The following is a 22,879-nucleotide window of genomic DNA, read 5'->3' as shown; positions in this document are numbered from 1 at the left end:
TTACTGTTGTTCCACCACGAACAGTTAAACATACTTTTGCAGTGATCACTATGGGTTGTTTTATACAAGTTATTTTCTTCTATAATCCTTTTTACCATAAAAAATAAAATAATGATAACATGCTGTTTACTTTAATTCCTGGTTGCTCAAATCAGAGCAAGATGACTCAAGACACACTTCCCCCCTTTCCCAAAGCAGATAACCTTACTGTACTGCTTTGCAATTTTCTGTTGACATTTTACAGTCCCAAAGCAGAAAATTGGGGCAGAAAAAAAGGTTTATAGCCTTCCAACCACTGTTCTACATGAAAACTGAACAGGTGCATCTCTATCTGTACTTACAAGTGTAGGATTTGTTATTTCTTCTGAATGTATCATGTTTTCCTCATACAGCAATTAAGAATTCACTTTCTAAAAAGTCAGAATTTTTCCTGGGTGCCCACAGTGAGAAAAATGAGAACGTTAATACAGCAAATGGCTTTGCCAAAAGCAACTTTCTTTCAGAACCAAAAGATTTTATTTTTTTTTAATATTAGCAATCCATATCTCAGTAGTCTACAACATACTGATCATAATCTTCCACACAAGCACATAACTCCCCTTTTGCTTTTCACTTTAGTTGGCAAAGCAGCACTGCATAAACTGTTCAGTGATTGGGACACAGCTTAAATCATATTTATGGAATTAAATCTATGTGCATCACATCAGCAGTGAGCTATAAACCAAAACTGAATTTCAAGACTCCATTAACTCATTTTAGAAGGAAAGGGAAAACCATGTCTGTTCTACCCAACTTGAACAGCAATGTTTGATAAGAGCGGCCACCCACCTCTGTTGTCTTAAAGTTTAATATATACAAATGCCTGGTTTTAAGGTAATAAAGCAGCTGATGGTATCTACTACATGCTAGTCTATGACACCATGTCAAAAGCTTAAAAAGGAAGTTCATCTCCTTTTAGTAGCATCTAGCAGACATCGGAACACAGAAAACCTGGTATTACCTACCTAGTGTCATAAGGTGCACAGAAGCAGTTTTACCAAGGGACACAGGAGCAGAGAGAAGTGAGTGTTCAAGTACCCCCATCAAAATTAGAGTTCACAAGCTGTAGGTCTTTATCTGCAGTTTTGCAGAAATTCACTTTGAACAGATGAAAGTAAAATAAAGGCATGTTAAATAAAACAGTGCCCACATAAAACTTTCCACCATTTCTTTATCAGATTTGCCTTGAGCATCTAAAAAAATAAAACAAACACCACGCTTTTCCATGCTGATAACAACTGTATAACGAAGTCCAAAACAAGCTGCAATGCTGTTGGTTTTCAAAAAGCTTTTAGAACTGGAGATGAGCAGTCCACTGTAACACTATGTTTGGGTCAAGATGATGTAGCTTTTACAATTCATCCCTGTAGAAAGAAAATACATGCAGTTATGTTTCTCTTCCCCTTGGAAAACATATCTGAAAACTTTTGATACTGAATCAGATTACATTTAAGTGCTCAAGCACATCAGCAAAACCTTGTATGTCTCCACAAGCATTTAAAGGGGCTGGGGGGAAGGAAAGGCAACAGCAATCCCTTACCATCTCACATTATTATGTGATGTATCATGAAATATGGGTCCCTCTATTTTGCATTTTATGGATCATTTGCTTTAATGAACATCCCCCACACCACGCAGCTAGTTACACAGCTACCTGTCATCCAAACTCTGTTGGCTACACGCTGGCAAGAAACTGAGCCAACTTACTCGACGGACTCTTGGCAAAAAACTTTCTCTGTAGCTGCCAAAAATTTAGCTTCAGCTGCAGTCTCTTAAGAAAGCTAGGAACACAATCTCACCTCAGTGTTGTGCAGTTTGCACCACCTATGTAATTTATTTCGCAGAGGAGCTCAATTAGCTCCTGAAGGAACTATGCTAAATCAGGACTAGGTTATGAAAAGGGTGGGGGCATGTTAAGAGGAGTTTCAGGTAGGAGAAAGGATGCATCAAGAAGTCTCTCTAAATCACTATGAGACATCTAGAAAATGCAGGCTTTTGTTCCTGCAGGACAGTTAAAACCCACTGAAACAGGACATCCATAGAACCCATATTCCAAAAGTGAAATTAGCATACATTACTGATTTGTTTAAATGTTTCTAAAGCATTAATTTTAAAACAAAATGTCCGACAAATCTGGAAGCTGAGCACCGTGCTGTTATGAATACTGGAAAACTCAAACAGAAGTGTTAGCTTTTTTTTTTTCTTCCCCCAAGGCACAAGTGATCTATAAACTCACAATGAGTTTGCTGCAGTTTTTCTTTTAGTAGGTGCATCACCCTCATTAGGCAAAGCAAACACTGTCTGAATTAAGAAAAACTTCACTCATGTGATTGCTGGCTCAATACACAACAGTATTTCCAGCTATCATGCAAACTAACCCACAAAAACATAGTGCTACATGCACACAAGCAAAAGCTTTAACGTTACAAAGGCATTATCCTTTGGGAACCATACAGCATGGAATGACAGCATGCAAAACATTTTAAAAGCAACTAAAAAGGCAGTTGCAACTAGTGCTTACATGACTAGTTTTGTATCTAATGCAGCTGGGATGCAAACTCTGTGATTTGTTAGGGATAAATATTTGCATTCTTTGCACTTTGCACTGCCTTCTAATAGTGAGGTACTAATCGTACAGCTTCAGAGTGCTGCAGTAATTACAGAAAGAAGAAAAAAGTAGAAGGGGGAAAAACATATCTTGGCTGGGGTAAAGAAAAATCTGTTTATAGCCAAAGGTTTGGAAGTTCTCCATATTAACCTATTTCACAGAATGGGTATTTGCTTACTTTAAACAGATAAAAATAAATGAACATCTGATACTCAGTTTAAAATGCAGTGCCAGTGAATTCAGGACAAGTACTTCATTCATCCTTAATGCTTCCAGGAGCTGCATCATCAGTTAATATTTACAGCTTCAACAAGCATATGTAAGTGACGACTACTGCTACAGCTGGTTCAGTCTCGTATGCCCAATTGCTGATGTGATTTTCATCCTGATTTCTACCATATCTTCGCTTAGCTTTGTAAAAGCCTGGCCTCTTACTGTGACAAGTAATTCTTAATGCTTTAAACCCAAGCTAGATCCTCAAGAAATTGTAAGCCTACATGCCAATATTTTAATTGTTGGTATTTCATATTGCTTTAAGCTATTCCCGAACATATAATAATGTTCCTTTAAGTTTATACTAGATGTCACTTTCAAAATAAAGATTTCCATATTCTGTTTATTAGAACATTTACTGTGTTAAGGGGATCAGCTTCCCTCAAGAGATTTTTCACTTGCACTTCACTACTTGTTAATCTAGCAACAGCATGCCAGCCCAAAACAACCCATGATGTATGTGTCAAAATTATGCTGCATTGAATTTCTACTGTTAGGAGAAGATGAGTTTATATGTGCACTATTGGATTATATATATTTTAAAGTTACAGAAGAGTCCTAGATCATCAGGTAGGTAACACTTCTCGGCTATCCACCTAATGTGAACAGCTTGCAGACTTAAATACTTCTTGCAAAAGAGCATCAGCTGATTTTAACTTCAGTTGCGTGGATCAGAAGCTGCCAAGCTATGAATTCTACCAGGTTTCAACTACTGGTAAAAACCAGGACACTTCTCTATCCTCCCAGTGGTTAAAAAATTCTATCCTGCTACAAAGCTTAAAAGGAGACTCAAAAGACAACTGCTATTCTCTCGTTAAAAATATCCCATTGTCCTCTAGAGCCACAGGAAGGACTTAATTGATTTTATATTTCTCCCTTTTTATAGCCACAACTATTTGCTGTGATTCTTACACAACTCGGGTAATTTCCCTCCACCTTCATGTATGTATTCCTTGCAATCTGCTTACTAGCTCCTGCTTCATAAGCAATATATATATTTTTAGGCTTTAAGGTTTTAGGATTAGGTTTTAAGTCATCACAATAGTCCATCACACCTTAGAATTCTAGCAAGAGAATCACTATTAATATTGTAAACTGAGGTATCAAAGCAACCTTATAAACTCAAGTTAAAGCAAATTTCAGAAGTCATTAGCTCAAAATTACTATTCTAAAAATAAATTTAAGCAAGTTTGAAAAATTTTGGCTTACTAGTAGGCAAAACATATACAGGAATATTCCACACTTCCCATTGGGAGTATCCAACAAACTAAAAAGCATTCTCGGGAAAATGTAATAGGTGGCATTTGAGGTAAATGTCAGATTTCATTATTAAAAAAACCCCAAAAACCACACAAATCTTATCAACAATAAGAAATAACAGAAGTTTGGGATACAGGTAGGTCATGAAGTTTTGCAATATGTCTCCATCTCTTTGGTGGAAGGCATTCAAATTAAATATTTGAATGAGCATTTATAAATTTATCTGCAATCTGTAACTCACTCTTTTTGATCCACTTCAATTTTCTTGTCATTAGGCATTTGGCTTTCCCTTTTTGATACATCATTCATCTATGAAAAATGTGCTGTCACAACCAATACTCTTCTTCTAATTCATACTAGGCTACACTCTGAATTTCAGTATCTACTCAGTGCTTCAGCAGCCAATTATTTCTCCCTTTGTAATTTTAAAGGTAACCAGACACTCTATTTGGACCTGGAGCATTTGAATCTGGAAAGGAGCTGTTCTGAAGTAGTATTTGCTATGATCAGTTGTCAAATTGAGAGGTTGAAATGACAAAGAAAAGGAATTTTCCCCGCAACCTATTATATCAGTTACATCACATGCATTTTTGCATAACACAAATTTTAAATTTAGCCTAAAATATTTTATGCAGAGATTCTTTTTGACAAAGTAAAAAAAAAAAAACCCTTTAACCATAATCATTACTCTGCATAGCCAAAAGAGTTCTGGGCAAACAATTCCTGCTAATTACAAGTGAAATTAGACAACTAGCTCATCAGGAACATTTGAAACACTGAATAAGAGTTTCTAAGCAGAAACATTAAAATGTTTCCTAATAAATGTTTTCCAAAAGGGTGCTTAATCATGTTGTACGTACAGCTGAGATACAGTAACAGCCCAGCCTAGTCACTGCATTTTTTGCTCAGAAAGGGTATACTGTCATTATAATTTTGTATTTTATCATCAAATAATGAATTTAGCATAACATTTATAAATAACTTCTACTAATGCAATATTTTAAGTTAAAAAAAGTAATTTGTTACCTTTTTAAAACAGCTGCCTAGTTGGAAATAAAATCCACGATTGTAACAAGAGACTCATTGCTAAGCATTCCTTACATTTTTATTCTCTTTAAATTGTCTCTCCATGTAAGCAGTAAGTGAACTCTCCCAGAGAAGTAAAACCAGAGAGATCCTAATTTACACAAGAACTGCCAGTAAGATAGCCAATAAGCTGTGTTCTCAACTGTGCGATACTAGAGGTCTTCTCTCCTCCCTACTTATCAGTAAGAAAAGAAACAATTAATAATTGAGAAGTTTTCTGTGAAAGGATAAACATCATTGCCAGCAACTACTGTGGGATCTCTGGTACACTAATGCATTTCATTTTGTACCGGAGATAGGGTTCCTGTGCATATTCTACTTCCAGATGTCTCAGAATCAAATTTGAGAAGATTCCCACTAATGTTTGGAGCTTAAAAATACTACTGCAGCTGAACCCAAACTAGAAAATTATGGACTAAATTTAAAGAAATCCAACAACATTCACAAAATAAGATTCTTTATTAAGCACCACAACACTGATTTATTAAAATCCAAGGAGTCCCTTTCTTCCAGCTAGCCCAGATTTTCTTTTGCTACAAGTTCCAGTTTTACATAATGAAGAGTGATGCAAAGTGTCTGAAGGTAGGTGTGACCTCAAACACCACTCAGAGATCAAGCCACTGTTGTGCTGCTTCGTAAACAGCACCCTGCAGCCCCTAGTAAGGGACTGTACTAACCTCTTCAACATGTGAATAGGTAAGCAAGAATTCAAGTGGGTTCCTTCTCGCCAAATGGAAGGTCTGCCAGCCTCGGAAATTGCTGCTGACCTATCCATTTTATTTTTGTGAAGGGACACCAATTCTTAACGTCATGAAACCGTTACCAGCGTTAAGAATGAAACTGCATAACAAACTAAGAGGATGACAAGCTAAACACACAGGATTCTTGAGCTACTCTAAAAAAGATGATAGTTCAATTAATTCTATATTTATAACAACTATAGTATCTCATACACTACAGCTCTTTATTATATAAAGATTTAAAGATGCTGTTTCAGAGGAGTCTCTAAGTGATCTCTGCTCACGGGTCTTCAACAATTTAAGGAAAGTTAAACTAAAATCTAAAAAGTGCAGAAAAAAATACCTCTTTCATCTTTGATGCTAGCGTAGACAACAAATGCTGAGTTGTTGTTGCTAATTAGGAGTTTCCTTAGCAGCAGCTGGCTGACCCTACACTTTGGACTCACCGATAAGGAAAAACAGAAGACAGATGTGATCTCTGGTAAGGTCAGCAGTGCACTGGCAGTTATCCTTGACAAGGGAATGGGAATTCTCTTCAGATCACAAAAAGGACAGTTAAAGAAAAAACAAACACTACAAGAAGTGGACTTCTGAGATTTCCTTTAACAGAGGTTTCCAAGACTAAACCAAATTTAAATGCACATAGCAAGAAATAGCCTCTATGCCACGGTAGTGATCAAGGTAACCCTTCAGGCTAAGGCTAAGCACTTACCTTTTCTGATAACACCAATGTATATTCTTAACACTTAAATTAAAAATAAATAAATAAAATCAAGAAGTATTTCAGAAGAGAATAGAAATTGGTAAGAAAATCTGGGGAAAAGAACCCCATGACACTCATAACTGAAGAGGGCCCAAAGACCATCTACTATTTCTTCCTGAGCTAGCAGAGAAAGAGTACAAAACTGCACAGAAGAGATGCAAAGACCTTAGAATTCTAGTCCTTCATACACTACACCACCTTCACTAGCAGCAAAGGATAACCACTGTCATTTCAGAAACCCTTCAATAATCACTATTTAGAAGAACACACATTGCTGCTATAAAAAACCCCAAACAATTGCTACTACAATCAGATCAGGTAGAAATGCAGAAAAATCTGTAAGGCGTCTCTGGAAAAAGGAAGGCTTAAGAAGAATACTTCTCTTTTCTGGAGTAAGCAGAGCATGGACTCTAAACTTGAATAAAGTCCACCCCATTTGCCAGAGGAGGGAACAGACCACAAAGCGAGACTTCCAAAGCTTTACAAGAGGCAGGAAACCCCTGAGTACCACACTGAGGGAATAGAATGTTAGGGATTGGAAGGGACCTCGAAAGACCATCTAGTCCAAATCCTGGCAATATTTGAGGATAAAGTATTAACTTGCATAACAAATACAAAACATCTGAATAGCAAGCATGCTTCACAAGCTTTGAAATTAAGAGTTACTGTTCTAAGAGTAACTTGTACATGGTGGCTATACAGTATTCCAAGAAACACTGAAATGAAGTTTCAGGAAGCAGCAGTAAGGCAAACTGCTTTATTTATACTTTTCGTGGACATTTTGATAGTTTAAACTCTTTAAGTATTCATGTATCCAAATCACAACCTATACTCCAGAATATCAAGGGGAAAAAAACAAAACCAAAAAACCCTAAAGTTAGGAGTGATAAAGCTCAAAAGTTGTTTTCAGAACAAAATACACATCTCTGCACTTCATTAATGCAGATAATACATTCACAAGCTTTTCTGCCAGGAAGCAAAACAGGACTGCTGCTTTGTTCATTTGCATACTAATGCTAGAATGGTTTAAGCTGACAGCTGTGTTCTGTCTGTGTTACTGGCTGTTCAATTCAGCAAATTGGAATGTTTACTACCTCTAGAAAGGCCTTTGGAGTTTGCTGTGTTGGCGAACACAAATTATGTCCCCATCAGAGACAGATGACAGACTTTTAATAACATGTCTGAGACTATTTTCTGAACACTATTCAACTACATTCATACTCTAGGGAAGAAGGGATTTCCTTCTCCACTTTCTGCTACTTGGAGGCTGAGGAAAAAGTGCTCCCAAGATTGTTTATATTTCCCATAAAGGATTTTACAAAGATTTTTCTTCACTTGTGACATTTCAGAAAAATAAAAAACAAATACCCAATTACCACTAACTCACAGAACAAAACAATATTTATTCTTAAGTAATATTTTACACTTTACCCTAATTACTGGGCAAGCTAGTTATAAAAAGTTCATTAGAAGGGAACTTTAAATTTAGAAAAAACCTGTGTTCAAAACAACAAATAAGACACTTAAACACACCAAAGACTAAAGAAAACATGTCCAAAAGAGACAAAGTGCAACTCATGCAATATTTTTCTTCTGTTTTTAAATTAAGTCAAACTTAGCATAACCTCCTTTTGGTGATGTAGTAATGCAGACTGAGTCACTTTTCATGGTATGGAGGAGCAGAAAGCAATGACAGCAGCAAAGGCAGGCCTTGCAGTCTATCTGCTTAAAATTCACACCCTTTCACCTTGCGTGTGTGTGGAAGAAGTAAGTGGAACAGAAAATCACTTCCACCTGGACCACTGCTTCTCTTTATCTGTTAAAGGCACATATATCACTCCCATCAGAGGCTTCATTTTGACACTGCCATCTTCTAGCTTGTCATACTGTTCGAGCATCTGGTTTCCCCCTGCAGGACCAACTGGTAATATCAATCTTCCGCCAGGTTTTAACTGGTCTATAAGCTAAAACACAACACAGAAATTAGAATGTAACCAGTCACTTCAGAGAAGCTAGATCCAAAGTTTGTTACATTAGATTAATAGCTTTGCCACAATTTATCTGTCTACTATTATGCAGTAGCTAAGTAAGTACTTCAATCAGGAAAAAATAAAAAATGCACTGAAAATGAGAGTATCACAACAAAATGGTACAACAACTGGTATTACAGAAACATTCACAAGAGTTTCATATCATTCCAAAAGGTAAAACAGTAATTGGATTCACTAGGTTGGTTGCAGTTTTAGTTTCTACGTTAGAGGGGAAAAATATGCAAATCACTAATTATTTTTACAGTAGATTCAATCTTTTTAAACTGCCAGTTTTAGCTGTTTGATACTTATTGTGCATCAGCGCAGGCCCATTGTCTAACTGATCTCCCCTTAAGCCCTCGGAATAAGATTTGTGACGTTTTTTCTTTTAATTTATCTTCCTGGAATAATATTAAGTTGTCTACAATACACTCACTACCCAACAGCTTCTCTTTAATTCTGTAAATAGAACAGCATTTCATGAAACTAGTCTAAAATAGATGAATGTGAGTAAGATAAGTGATAAGTAACAGGGTATGGGAAAGAAATGCTTGGATTTATTTTTTTTTTTGCTTTCATAACTAGAGAAGGAGGCTAACCACAGTAGTCTCAAGGAAAATTCAGTACTTCCTAGATGCCATGAAAAAAATCTCAATCCCTGTTACTAATGAAAATTATAATTAAGAACTGTTTAATTCACTAATAAATTTTAAATTACCTTTTTAATTGTCATCTGTCAACACTTAGCTGGTAACACTCCCTCAAACACAGATCACAAAATAAAACAGAAAAATAAAACAAGGGTCCATGTCCGGAAAAGTCTAACCTGTATATAGCACCTCAAGCCTTCAGTCCTTCACTACCCATCATTAAAATTCACATTTAAAAAACTTAACTGGTATGTAGCATATCAAAATCATGCTAAATATTCCCATTCACCCGATGAAAGGAAGGGAAAAAAGAAAATATCTTATCTACAAGAAGGGACTTCATGTATGTACACTCTAAAGTCCCTGTTACTCTTCAGCTTCTCTAGTAAGAACTGCCCTGTATCCACCCTGAAAGCTATGAACACATGGCACTGTCTGTATTTCCAGCTGAGCACTTTACTTTTCCAACAGGCTTCATGCCTTGGAACCTGAGAAACAAATACTTAAATTTTGTAACTCAACATTTGATAAAATCAAATTAATTTATTCAATAAAATGTTCTGGTTCATTGTTTTAATAGAGGGTTGTGCACAAGTAATTTTAAAATATGTTTATTTAGAGGAGATTTATTAGAACATAGAGCTTTTGCAAACCAACAATCATAACAGAAACAAAAAAGCCCACACCATACAGTAATACTATCCTGCCCACTGATACTCCCAGCAGTGCAAGTCTACCAAGCATTTTACAGATACATGTATGTAAAATGTTCTTTACAGATAACAGATTACTGACTCACACACATAAAACAAAGGCTTACTGCTTGGGGCACAACTGGTGCTGCAGCTCCTACATGGATTGCATCATAGGGAGCTTCTTCTGCATATCCCATTCTTCCATCTCCCACTGCAAGAAAACACTTTTTAAAAATGTTTTTAAAAGGAGTGAAGAAAACAGCTGGTCTGCTATATCTATAGATAAGATAAACTATGCTTAGATTTCAACTAAAATTTTGCTGCATAGTAATAACGCCATGAAGTCAATTTAAAAATATTAACACAATTGTAAAACAGATGCAACAAGGCACCCTCATATGTACATACACACACTTGAAAGATATGTGAAATACTGCTGAAGCACTCAAAATTAGAAAGCATGGATTTACAACAAAAGCTCTTGGAGAGACGTGATCTACCCAGAAAAGATACTTAAATATTTATGTGCCCTACCATTCCAATGCAGGTGACTTTTCCCCTCATTTACCCCTGTGAGAACATATGCTTCGCTTTGCCTCGCCTTCACGCACACCATTCCGAACTACAGTGCAAATCATAAGCCTAAAGCATTAAATCTCAGAAGCACACAACAGAAAACTCCAAAGGTGAGGAAAAGACAAAGCAAGTATTCACATGGACCATACACTTATAACTGCACTACTGGTTGGAGTGAAAGTCCACACCCGCACCCACACATCAATGCAGCACCACGATAATCCCCACACATCCCCTTTGCCAGAGGATGGATCTTCCTACCTATCCTGCCTGCAGACAACTGCCAGATTAACATGGACAGCCAGGTCAGACCCGTGGCTAAAGCTCCAGGTGGCTGCTTGGAAGATGTTAGGAGTAATTAAGTTATTCAGAGGACTACCAGTGCAGCTTCAGCTTTGGTGAAGACCTCATGGAGAAGCACCCCCTATCACAGATGTGTCGTATCATCCCAGTTATGCAGGATGAAAAGGGAACAGATGTGGTTTTTAAGTCACTGATATGTAGCAAACTAAACTAGATCCCGAGTTTAGTTGCGAAAGATGATGATGTGAATGTGATATTCAAAGTATTTACAGGAAACCAATAGGAAAATTCAGAGCAAGTTAGGCAAGCTCTCTCTGGAGTTATTTAGGAACAGAAGTAGTAAATGAAGCTAAACCATCCAAGAAGAGAGCATGTTTCCCAAATAGCTGAGAAGCCCCTTAAAGCTCAGTGACTTATTTTTTCACAATATCAATTCTGACCAGTACAAGCTCCAATCAAAGGCTGCAGACAGAAGCTGCCGAGCAAGGACTACCAATGCTTCAAGAGAACTCATGCCTATTGATCCAGTTCCACTGTCAGCTTTTATTACTGTTGCCAGTAATGAAGATTAAAGTTCCAGTATTTCCAGGGCTTAATCTCTCTTGACTGCCAAAGAGGGTTCTACTGGAACAACCACCTCAATGCAGACAAATGTATAATTTCTATTTGCTTATATGTTAGCAGCGCTGCCTACCTCCTCTAAAGAAAAGTAGTGATGCATTACTGTATCAAGCCACTGTTCCATCAGAGAACACAATGGAGAAAGACTTTTAGCTCAAATATACAGATACTGCTTTGAATGATTTTAGCTACCCAAGGAGACAGACTCTCGTTCCCCAAGATGCAGCAGCAGGCATTAGAATCAGTCATCTCCAGTACTGCTGGCAAAAGAAGAGATTGCTAAATTGAAGAAACAGCTGTGAAAGAAACTGCTAAGTTGTCTTCTGAAGAACACACGTATTCTGAGATTTAAATGCACCTTGTGCACTGTCCAGAGAAATCCAAATGTGACTTCTCCACATCTTATCACTTCACTGGCAGTGGTAAAAAGGACCTCAAACTTCTAAACCCTTTGCTCTTAGAATCAATAGTCCAAACCAAGGTTAAAAGCTTCAGAATCAGCACACATCCACCAAAAAAAAAAAAAAAAAAAAAAAAATCATGCTTCTTTATATGCATCAAGCACAGCATGGCTCTTCCCTTTTAACATCCACAAAAATTCACCTGGCTACAGCAGTCATGTATATACCCACCCACAATGGAAAACCACTTTCTAGATATTCAGAAGACTTAAAAAAAAAAAGTTAAGCCAGCTTTCATATATTCAATGTGATACAAATTATTACATTATTCCATGTCTCAGAGGAAACAGCAGCCCAAATTTTGAGCATGTGTGTACATCCTGAATAACATCACCCATCCTACTGAGGTCTCTAGTTAGATGCAGCCTATTAATGAAGTAATCGTGGTGGTGGGTGGCAGGTGGTGATGAATGTCAGGACTTTCTGGCACAAAAGGGTTTTGTAGCTTGTTTTTGAACCTAGATCTGATTTACTATCATGGTACTCAAGCCTTCAATGTCTCTACGCAGACCTGTTTCACACAGAGTTGTAGCATGAGCACAGAAACAGAAGAAAACTACTTCACTGTGGTTAGAACATCCTCCTCCCCTCTGCCTACGTCTGTGTCGGCAAATAGTGCAGTACAATAGAAGCAGATCTGTACAGCAAAACAGTTTTTGCTGAGAACCTGATGTCCATGCAACATCTGCATTTCAGAATGATCACTCTGGTCTAGTTCTAGTCTTATTGGCTTAATATCCATTAACATATCAAACAGATTTGGTTGCTTCTCAGAGCAAATAATTTCTAGTTTCAGTCTAGTTTCATTCAAAAGGAATCAAAGTTTCTGCTCTCCAGGAGTATTCACAAGTGAGCCAAAGTGCAGTAAGTGGAAGCCATTGAGAGATTCACCTCAAAGGCACTTTCCTGATTTTAAGAAAACAAACAAACAAGACACCCCACATCAGAAAAAAAATCCTGAAACCGCACAAAGTAATATAGACACAGCCTAAGTGTACCTATTCCCAAGTTCTCAGTTCAGTTCTATTACTGAGACACCCCAAAACAATGTTGATGCTTCTGAAATGCAGTTATGGCATATCTGAGGTGTGACAAAGCAATGGAGAATGTTTGAAGTGTACTTGTGAAAAGCCAGCAACTGATTTGCCTATCTCAGTGAAGGACACTGCATTTTATACATGTGTACAAGTACTTCTGTTGATTGGCTGACTTAAAAAAGATTTAACAAAGTCCCTAACTAAAAAAAAAAAGAAAAGCCCAAGAATTAAAATGATAATTAAGAGCCAAACATCATATAATAATTTTTCCAAGTTCTCTTGTAAGAACCTTCAAGATACTCCAGACCTTCAACTTTTTAAAATTAACAAACAACGATAACAAAGGGAATGCTTTCATCCTACGCTGTCCTTGTATAACTTTAGCATTATTTCCTCTCAGTAACTCTGATAGAATTAAAGTAGTTTAGTGTCAACTAATCACCTCCCTAACATACAAATACTGTTAATTTTAAAAATAAGTGAAATAAACTTCAGTGATGCATACTGCCAATCCCGTACTTTTTCCACTCAAGTCTTTGCGTGCACTTTCAGTTACTACATCAGAACTACGAAGGCTTCGTTAAAACGCTCAAATGTAGATGACAGTACATTTATTCAAGAAAAGTTGTGCATTCAAACCCAATTTTAAATAGTAAATTTAACATGACAGACCTTCAAGCATGTAAAGTATTTTCATCAGCAAACACTTCCCTGTTAAGCTTCTCTAACAGAATTATTACATATTCTTTAAGATTACCAGAAGTTATAATCTCAAAAATAAAGATGGTATTTTTCAAAGGCCTAAAGACGACTTGGAATTTTAAACTTTCATTTGCCTCTTCTTTCTTTGGTTTAACTTCTTAAATTAGAATTTTTAATCACATCCAATTCCAGTCACTTTCAACCAGCTGCTAGAAAGAATACCAGTTTAATTAGTAAGTATATCAGTCTGATGCTCACCAATCAGTTTCACTCTTCCTGAAGACAGCAATGTGGGATCATCTTTTTTGACATTATTTATTGAGTCATCTACTAGTTCTTTGATATGATCAATTCCTACAACTTGTCCTTTGGGACCAACCTGGAATAAAAATATACAGTTGAATAATTTCTGCTAGTTTTGTTTTATTTATAGAATGAGTATTTCTATCTCCTGAGCCCATTTATCTAAAATAAAACCAAAACCAGTAAAGTGGCAGTATATTTTTTAATATTATTAGAGCTACTGCTTAGAATGACACATTCTGACTGCTAGAAGCAACTGGTAATTAAAGTTTGTCAATACAGTCTTATAAATGCTTATTATAGTCATCTTTTTGTGATATGATTCAATTAAGTTATAATATTAGTGGATATATCTTCTCTGAATTTTTAGAAGTTAAATTTGATCATGAATGTTTGCGTTACCTGCAATAGAAAGTAACTTCAAGGATAAAAACTAGAACTAATCTTCTTTCATGTTGAATAAACTTACATAAAGGTTAAGGTTTTTCTAGAGAAGACCTTCAAGGAAAACGGTAAGTCATGCATTCCGTTCTAAGTTATCTCGAGAGTCCTATTCTTTCAGAAGCAAATGCAGCAATTAATAGTCAGGGACAAACTACATTCTACCTACCCTTGCATTCATGAATCTGCTTTCAGATTTACAGCTCTCTTCCACAGGAAGAGTGGAACTTCTGAGAGCTCATAACTCACAAAAGTTCATAAAAGATCCATGTATTCTGAGGGGAAAAAAGGCTTACAAACAAAAACTTCTCCATTATAGCTATTTCTTCTGGAATTATGTCTTTATTCCATAAAAAAAATCTTCCAATTTTGGAGAGAGGAGAAAAACAATATAGAAAATAAATAACTGGTTATTGATATCATGGTTTATTATGGACAAGTCCTATGTTAAAAACATCCAAAGATCATTGTTATCTCTTCTTTTTCAAGTGGAAGACCACCAGCCTAGCCTTTGAAACAGAGCAAGATACATGGCAAGTTTTCACTATGACAAGCACAGGTTACTATTTGGAGGAGTGCCTGTCAGGAGGTTGTACCAGAAGCTGGCAAAAGATCCAGTGTAGCCCAACAGTGTAACACCCCAGAAATTAAAATTTAGCAAAATGGTTACAGCATGAAATAGCCCAATATAAAGTAAGAGAACCTCCTGCTGCATGTCACAGTCTGTTACGCTATTTCTAAGTCCTCAACAATTACCTCTGTCCACTACCCTGGAACTTTGAAGTGTATGCAATCAAGACAATCGCAAAATTGCACAATTTTTGGGATCTCCATGACCTGTTTGGAATAAAAATATACCCCACTCTTTATAATTCCGGTATTTACAGAATGAACACTACAATTCATTTAATTTGCCAGCAACCTTTAAAAGTGAATAAATTTATTTAAATTGTTTGTTATGTAGATAACTATCACAGCACTTTAACGTGAAAGCCCAAACAAAAATCTTAAAAATGCTTCACTAGTCTAACCAAACATAAAGCTTTCCCAGGAGTACCACAAATTAGATTAACATCATAGGAGCAAAGGTGTCATGACATCAGTGTATGCTCAGGTACTTGTTCCGCAAATGCCAGCTATTCGTTCTAGATCTCAAGTCGACTGAGAAGCTACATCCACATGATCCAGGAAGCACATCCCCAATTGAATTTTGATAGCAAAACACTTTACCATCACTCCCTACAATACATTTCTTTAAAGCTTTTGTTACTGTTAGAAAGAACTTAACAGAGAAAGAAAGTCACAGCAGTACATGTTGTCTTATCTACGTTCATTCAAGTGGATGAATTAAGATCCGTGTTGCACAGCAGTAACACTGTCAAACAGAACAGAAGCATTTATCCAGTGTTTCACAAAACAAACATCTGTAAGGCATTCCACAGCACACCAACAAGGACAGTTCAGAAGAGGAACATGGCATTCATACGGCAATAAAAAGATTGTGGGATTAACTTCAGCAAAACTAGAAAGAAATTTCCTTTCTGGGGTAATTCTGACTTTTCTGCAGTTGTTTTCAGCTATTCTTACATAGCTCTTTTAAAAGAAAAAAGTACACAGTCAAATCTGATCATATGTCTTACTGAAAATGGTTATTCCTATATGTATTTCTCACTAAAACGTTATGAATGCATAGAACTTTAATGAAAGTTTTAACACTTGTAGAACTGGAGTTCCTATGAATACTACTAGCACTTGATTACTGACTACGAAGTCAGAGCAAAAATAATAGGTAAAAAGTTGTATAAGTGTCACTTAAGATTTCCTCTAAACTGCTGTTTGGTTAACTTACTTCTACTACTTTTTTTTCTTTTAATTTTGCATCTAGCACTTAAAAAACCTCAATACTTTTCTTAGTGCATTGCCCATTCTTATCACAGGAAACCAGAAGTGATTGCAGACTCAACAGATCAGTGCTTCAAAAGAGAAAACTAAACAGCAAAAAAACCCACATAAGAATTTATCATATGCATCACTATATTCCAAATTAAATTCTCAGAAAGACCAAAAAAGAAAAAGTCTAGTTGGCAGTTTATTGAAGGTCTCTGCTAGTTATAAAGCAATTATAAAGTCCTAGAATGGAGAAGGAAGAACTGATCATATTTCACTACACAAATTAGTCTAACAGTACTGCAGTTCCAACCATCCTAACCCAAATTTTTTCATCTTTTTTCCTGATGTAAGATAGGGTGGGACTACAGAGAATTCCTTACATGCAGGCTGAACAACCCAGAGATTAAGTTACTTGGAAAAGATGTAAAAAGAATATAAATTAAAATGTAACTTAGAAAAGGTTAAATGGATACTTGTACCAATGTTCACGCAATATAGTAACAAGAAAAAAAAAAGATATTAAATTCAAAGATAATTTATATACATACAATATATTTTCCTATGGAAATAGGATTCTTTTAGATCTCACTAAGCTCCCATCATAGCAGGAAGACATTATAATTGATCATAATGAGAACATTTATAGCCACACAACATAATGTAAAAATTGGGCTGGACAAGACAAACATCTCCTTTCTTCAAGCTATAAAGCAACCACTAAAATGTGATCAAGAAAATAACCCTTCCGCTCTAGGCAGCTTCTTCACCACCACACAATTTACTGGACCCTTTAACTCAGCCATCTAGTATCAGCTAGAGTAAGAACTGAGTACTAATGACACAAAGGAGAGTAAATTATTTTCTGCACAATCTACATCAGTTCACTGTGCAAAGGGGGGGGGGGGGGGGGGGGGGGGGTCCCCTTTAATGCTACAGTTCAAGCAGTGCTGATGGTGAAGTGATTAAACGAAATATCTCACCATTCGTGAAAAGCACGCTGTAAGGATTCCACTTCCAGATCCTACATCAAGTGCTTTGGCTCCTTCATGTAACTGATCAGATAGAAGTTCAAGAGCGTATGCATGCTAAGAGAAGAAGACAGAAACAGAAAATTCCAAAATTTTAAGTGTCTATTTTACCCAATATATGTTCAATTCTTCAATGATTTCGGGCAATGCACTGAGGATTCGTGTAAGAAATTTCAGCATTATTTTCTATTACAAAGAAAGGGAGAGAGGAGTTAACTACACAATATAATCATTGCTATTTCATTGAGTTCAACAAATTGTGTGAGATATATACACTTTTTTTTAAAGTATATATAGATATAAACTCATCTGACCATTCAAGCTTCTAGCATACACTCAATTTAGATACAGTTATTGGGAGAGACACCATAATTTAATTCTCTTCAGGTCTGGTGATCCTTACTGTTCCAGCAGTGTATGGTCCATAAAGAATTTAGCTTATCATTATGTCATATACATTGGAATATGTCGGGACAAAGGCTACTTTGGAAGAAGATAGCTTTGGAGCAGTTTTGCTTTCCTACATGGTAGACCAGGACACCAACTAAGCTTAGGTCACACTGAAAAAATCCAATTCTTTAATGTTTCAGAGACAGCCATTACCACACTTATACCCTAATCCATCACACCCCCAAAAAACAGAATAATGAGAACATTTATTGTTAGAACATTTATTCCTGACTTTTGCTTAGAGGATACATGCTTTTTGCTCTTACACTTCATATACTACTAGTGTTAAGCATAGGATAATTCAAGGATAATGACTTAGGTGAGCTAAAATTTTGAAAACAGAATGACAACTTATTTTCTCATTTAACCAGAGTACTTCTTTCTATGTCTTTCCTTGAATAAAGTTATTAATATTTCTATATGAAATTCCTGATTTTTTTATACTGATAACTAGGTAAATGCTAAGGCAACTGGGTAGTTTTTAATCAAGAGGAGCAGACTTAGTATGTTTTAACACTTTCCAAACGTTGTAAGGACAAAATATATGCTTCTATTCATCCTTCATCTCAAAGGAACACAGAAAAGATTCTATGCTAGATTTAGGTGTTGAAATCCTCTCTTAATGCTCAGTCATGAATGGCCTGGTCTCAAACCACCTGGCAGAAAACTTGCATCTCAGTACAATATATATATATTTTTTCCCCTGTCCAAAGAATTAAAGGCATTACAGCAATACCATACCATAGAAATCACTGTTATCCACTCCTGAATTATTGTATTTTTATAAATCAGAGAGTAATTTAGGTTGGAAAGGATCTCTGGAAATCCTGTGGTCCAGCCCTCTTTCAACACAGAGGCAATTTAAATTAGTCTACTTCGAGCCCTGTCCATTCAGCTTATAAAGAACACAATTTTCACAATCTGCAAAACCTGTTCCAGTGCTTAACTAACTTCAATGGGATTTTTTTTTCTTTTTCACCCTAGAAACTAATCTGAATTTCCCACACTGCATTTTTTTTGTCCACCACCCCTCATCCTATCACTGTGCATGTCCAAGAAGAGTCTAGCTCTGTCTTTTCTGTGCCCTCCTACTACACTGTTCACAACAGCATCACAGCAATCAACCATTCATTAAATTTGCTAGGATAAATGCTTTATTTCAGAAGCATTTGGATGTTTATAAAATCACCTATACTAATCACATAAATTTAAAGCTTACCATATGTGGAGCACTGATTGTTGCTTGGAAACCTGTAAAACAAGAGAATGGAAGAACATGTTGATCACTGTTCAGACGGCAACCTTACGATATTTATTATCTTGATTGTAAAATGCAAGACCTTAATTGTCACCCTCATTCAGGGCCCTACACACACCCCCCCAACGGTTACATAAGTACTCTACTTCAGAAAGGAGCTGAGGTTTATCATCTGAAAGCTGTGTCATGTCAACTCTAGACAGGAAAAAAAAAAAGGTTATCCTTGATCTCAGTTACAACCTTACAACCTCCATTTTGCCACTATCCTGCCTTAGCTTGATCACGTATGTTGAATTCAGAAGAGTAATGTCTCCCAGAATAATGTAGTGCCTTTTTCACTTGGTCCCTATGTAAAAACCTGGATTTGTTAGTTTTGAGTTGAATGCATTGGGGACCATAAAACTTCTGGAGACAATAACTTCATCTGTTTCCCAAACAGTACACACCTATGAGAAAACACGGGAAAAACACTCACCTGCATTTGTTTCTGCAGAGATATATAAGCTTTTGAGTATGTATCTTAAAAGATTTTGGAATTCTGGTATACAACTTTAAAAAAAATCTTAATATAATTTATAGTTCTCACCACCATTAAAGGAAAAAAAAAAACAAAAAACCAACAAACAAGAAAAAAGAAATTAGTAGATTCACGTAATTCATTCTCCTGCCTTGGAAAGATAAAACTGGGATGTGGATGGGAAACAACTGTCCTAAGCAACTGTCCTATCAGTAAATCTTCCCATTTAAAGCCTATTTTCATATTTTAAAAAAATCTAATGTAAAGGTTTAAGAAACTCTGCATGTATCTCAACAGAATTGTTTCTGTAAAGAGAGACTATTTCTGACATAAACTAGATAAAAATAATTTTAAAGTATTTAAACATCAGCTGCACCACCACAAAATGCTGTAAACTAAAAAAATATATAATTTCACATATTAATATTGACAACAGAACATCTAACTACACAATGTATCCAAGTATGCCAACTGGATTCCATAACAAATTGAAACTTATTTAAAAGGTATTGAATAAACTGATAAAGAACTAAATAAAGTTTCCAAATTTAAAAAAATTATGTTCACATTGCTAACATATATATGATAAAGGCACAGTTATGCAAATTATAACAATTCAATCATTTTTACAAGATGCTCTTACCTATAGACTGTGGAGAATCCATATAAGGGTTGTATTTTGCATAGTGGCAACGGTCTGTAGCCAGCATTACTTCAAATACCTTATCTGATTTGATTATTCCATTTTCTATAAATAAACAAATAAATAAAATTAAAGGCATTGTTTCTCTTCTGCAATGCAAGAACATGTGAAATACATTAATATATTTCTAATATTGTGAGAAACCATGCTACCTTACCCACTCTAACCCTCATCATACTAGAATTTAAGCTGTGGTGCATATAGATCAAACAATGCTTAAGCCACTGAACTTTCAACAAGACTTTCCCAGGAGTTACAGATGCTTTTCTGAAACAGTAGAGACCATCTGCAAAGATCTACTCCCTAGAAAAACTCAACTTTATGTACACCTTTGATATTCCTGAAAACATAGTCAGTAAGAAACTGGTATTACTCTACACACCAAACAAAATATACTTCATATTTCTAAGAAGCTAAGTGAGTAATTATTGAAAAATATACAAAAACAAGTTAGAAATGTGAAGCTGCAGCATCCTTGCTCAGTATTTTATTTTCAAGATCTGTTTCTCTTCTGTTAGCAAAAGAAAAAAAACCCTTTTGTAAAGAACCTCCTACAGAATCAGAATTCTTATGCTGAGGCCAAAGAGTTTTTTATATCAAAACACTCTGAATCTTTGTTCATTTTTCAAAATAAAATGTAAAAAGCACACGCACGTAAAATGTCAGAAGCACTGTGCAGTGCAGCCACTTTTCCTTGCAATTTTACTGAAGTTTTGTTTTCACAGTAATAACGCTTTTTTTTTTTAAAGTTCCGAAGAGACATAAGTAACAGAAAACTTTGGAAAACAAAAGGACAAAATTAATCACTTGCATTAGAAGAGAGTATAAACTACAAGTAACTGAAATTTCAACAATGGGTTGCTTCATTGAACTATTTACTTTAAACAAGAAGGATTTATTTGGAAAATTATACTTAAAAGGAAAAAAAAAAAAAAAAAAAGATAATTTGACTACTTTGAAAATCTAACCCAAAATGCAGCAACATAAAAATCAGATTAAGGAGCTTTTTTAAGATTGTCCTAACTGCAGTCTGCAGTCACACCTGGTTTTTTTTTTAAAGTACTACCAACACTAAGACACCAGTGCCCAGGCCTGGGCTAACTTCTACAGAGGCCTCCCTGACTGTTTACAGTGTGCTCCTAACTACCCTTATCAATCATGGAATTTTATTTTGTTTTTTCTTATCTACTACCTGTGCCCAGGATTTAACTATCCTTTATAACACAGGCTTGAATTCAGAGAGTAAAATAACTCCCCTCAAAACATTTTGCTTTTTGGTCTGAAGACAAAGTATCAAATAGAACTGCAACAGTAATATACTACTAAATTATTATGGAAAAGAAAAACATGCCAACAACTTGTAAAAAATATTATTTTTTTAGAATTATTTCTATATCTGATAAGTCAAAGTATCAAACTGCAATTATGTCTATATCTGATAAGTCCCAGAAAAAGCACATACTCCCCTCACAGACCACACATTACACATATCCTGTGCTTTGACTTCATTTAGAACCGTGGACTACAGTCCCAGTTGGAGCAAACTCCTCACGTCCATGCAAGGTTTTTAATCGGAGACAGCAGGCATCTGCAGCAGTTCCTAAATTTACTTACTAAGCAAAACCTGCTGGGGGGACAAAGGGACTGAGAGAAGCCTGCAGAGAAGGACTTGGGGGTACTGGTGGACGAGAAGCTCAACATGAGCCGGCAATGAGCGCTTGCAGCCCAGAAAGCCAATAACCGTATCTTGGGCTGCATCAAGAGAAGCGTGTCCAGCAGGTCGAGGGAGGTGATTCTTCCCCTCTGCTCTGCCCTGGTGAGACCCCACCTCAAGTACTGCATCCAGTTCTGGAGCCCCCAACATAAGAAGGGTATAGACCTGCTGGAGCAAGTCCAGAGGAGGCCACGAGGATGATCCGAGGGCTGGAGCACCTCTGCTGTGAGGACAGGCTGAGAGAGTTGGGGCTGTTCAGCCTGGAGAGGAGAAGGCTCCAAGGAGACTTACCACAGCCTTTCAATACTTGAAGGGGGCTTATAAGATAGATGGGGACAGACTTTAGCAGGGCCTGTAGCAACAGGAGAAGGGGAAATGGTTTTAAACTAAAAAAGGGTAGATTCAGACTAGATATAAGGAAGAAATTTTTTATGATGAGGGTGATGAAACACTGGAACAGGTTGCCCAGAGAGGTGGTAGAAGCCCCATCCCTGGAAACATTCAAGGCCAGGCTGGACGGGGCTCTGAGCAACCTGATCTAGTTGAAGATGTCCCTGCTCACTGCAGGGGGGCTGGGCTAGATGACTTTTAAAGGTCCCTTCCAATCCAGAGTATTTATGATTCTGTGAAATAAATTCATTAACACACTGGCACTGAAAATCTAAGACAGAAAAAAAAAAAGTTTTTCCCTGATCACTCAGAATTAGTTGCATATCAGTTCTGTGAACAAA

At 36.3% G+C, this 22,879-nt stretch overlaps 1 protein-coding gene across 1 annotated transcript; it reads right to left on the bottom strand.

Moving 5' to 3' along the window:
* Positions 1-485: 485 nt before the first annotated feature.
* Positions 486-20,581, bottom strand: PCMT1 (protein-L-isoaspartate (D-aspartate) O-methyltransferase). Its single transcript, XM_010162735.1, has 8 exons — positions 20,560-20,581; positions 20,375-20,479; positions 19,176-19,207; positions 17,459-17,563; positions 14,103-14,223; positions 10,270-10,355; positions 8,564-8,733; positions 486-1,403 (listed from the first exon to the last, which is right to left on the bottom strand). The coding sequence occupies exons 1-8, from the start codon at positions 20,579-20,581 to the stop codon at positions 1,391-1,393; spliced, it is 654 nt and encodes a 217-aa protein (XP_010161037.1). The 3' UTR covers positions 486-1,390.
* Positions 20,582-22,879: the final 2,298 nt, after the last annotated feature.

Source organism: Antrostomus carolinensis, unplaced genomic scaffold, assembly GCF_000700745.2.
Source record: "Antrostomus carolinensis isolate BGI_N321 unplaced genomic scaffold, ASM70074v2 scaffold19772, whole genome shotgun sequence".
NCBI lineage: Eukaryota > Metazoa > Chordata > Aves > Caprimulgiformes > Caprimulgidae > Antrostomus > Antrostomus carolinensis.
Note: the sequence above shows the minus strand (reverse complement) of the source record. Positions and strands in the feature narration are given on the sequence as shown.

Coding starts and splice junctions, on each gene's coding strand:
- PCMT1 (XM_010162735.1), bottom strand. CDS start 20,581: ATGGTTTCTCACAATATTAGAA. Junction 20,480..20,559: donor GGTTTCTCACAATATTAGAA/ATATATTAATGT, acceptor GTTTATTTATAG/AAAATGGAATAATCAAATCA. Junction 10,356..14,102: donor AGGAAGAGTGAAACTGATTG/GTGAGCATCAGA, acceptor GTTTTCTTGCAG/TGGGAGATGGAAGAATGGGA.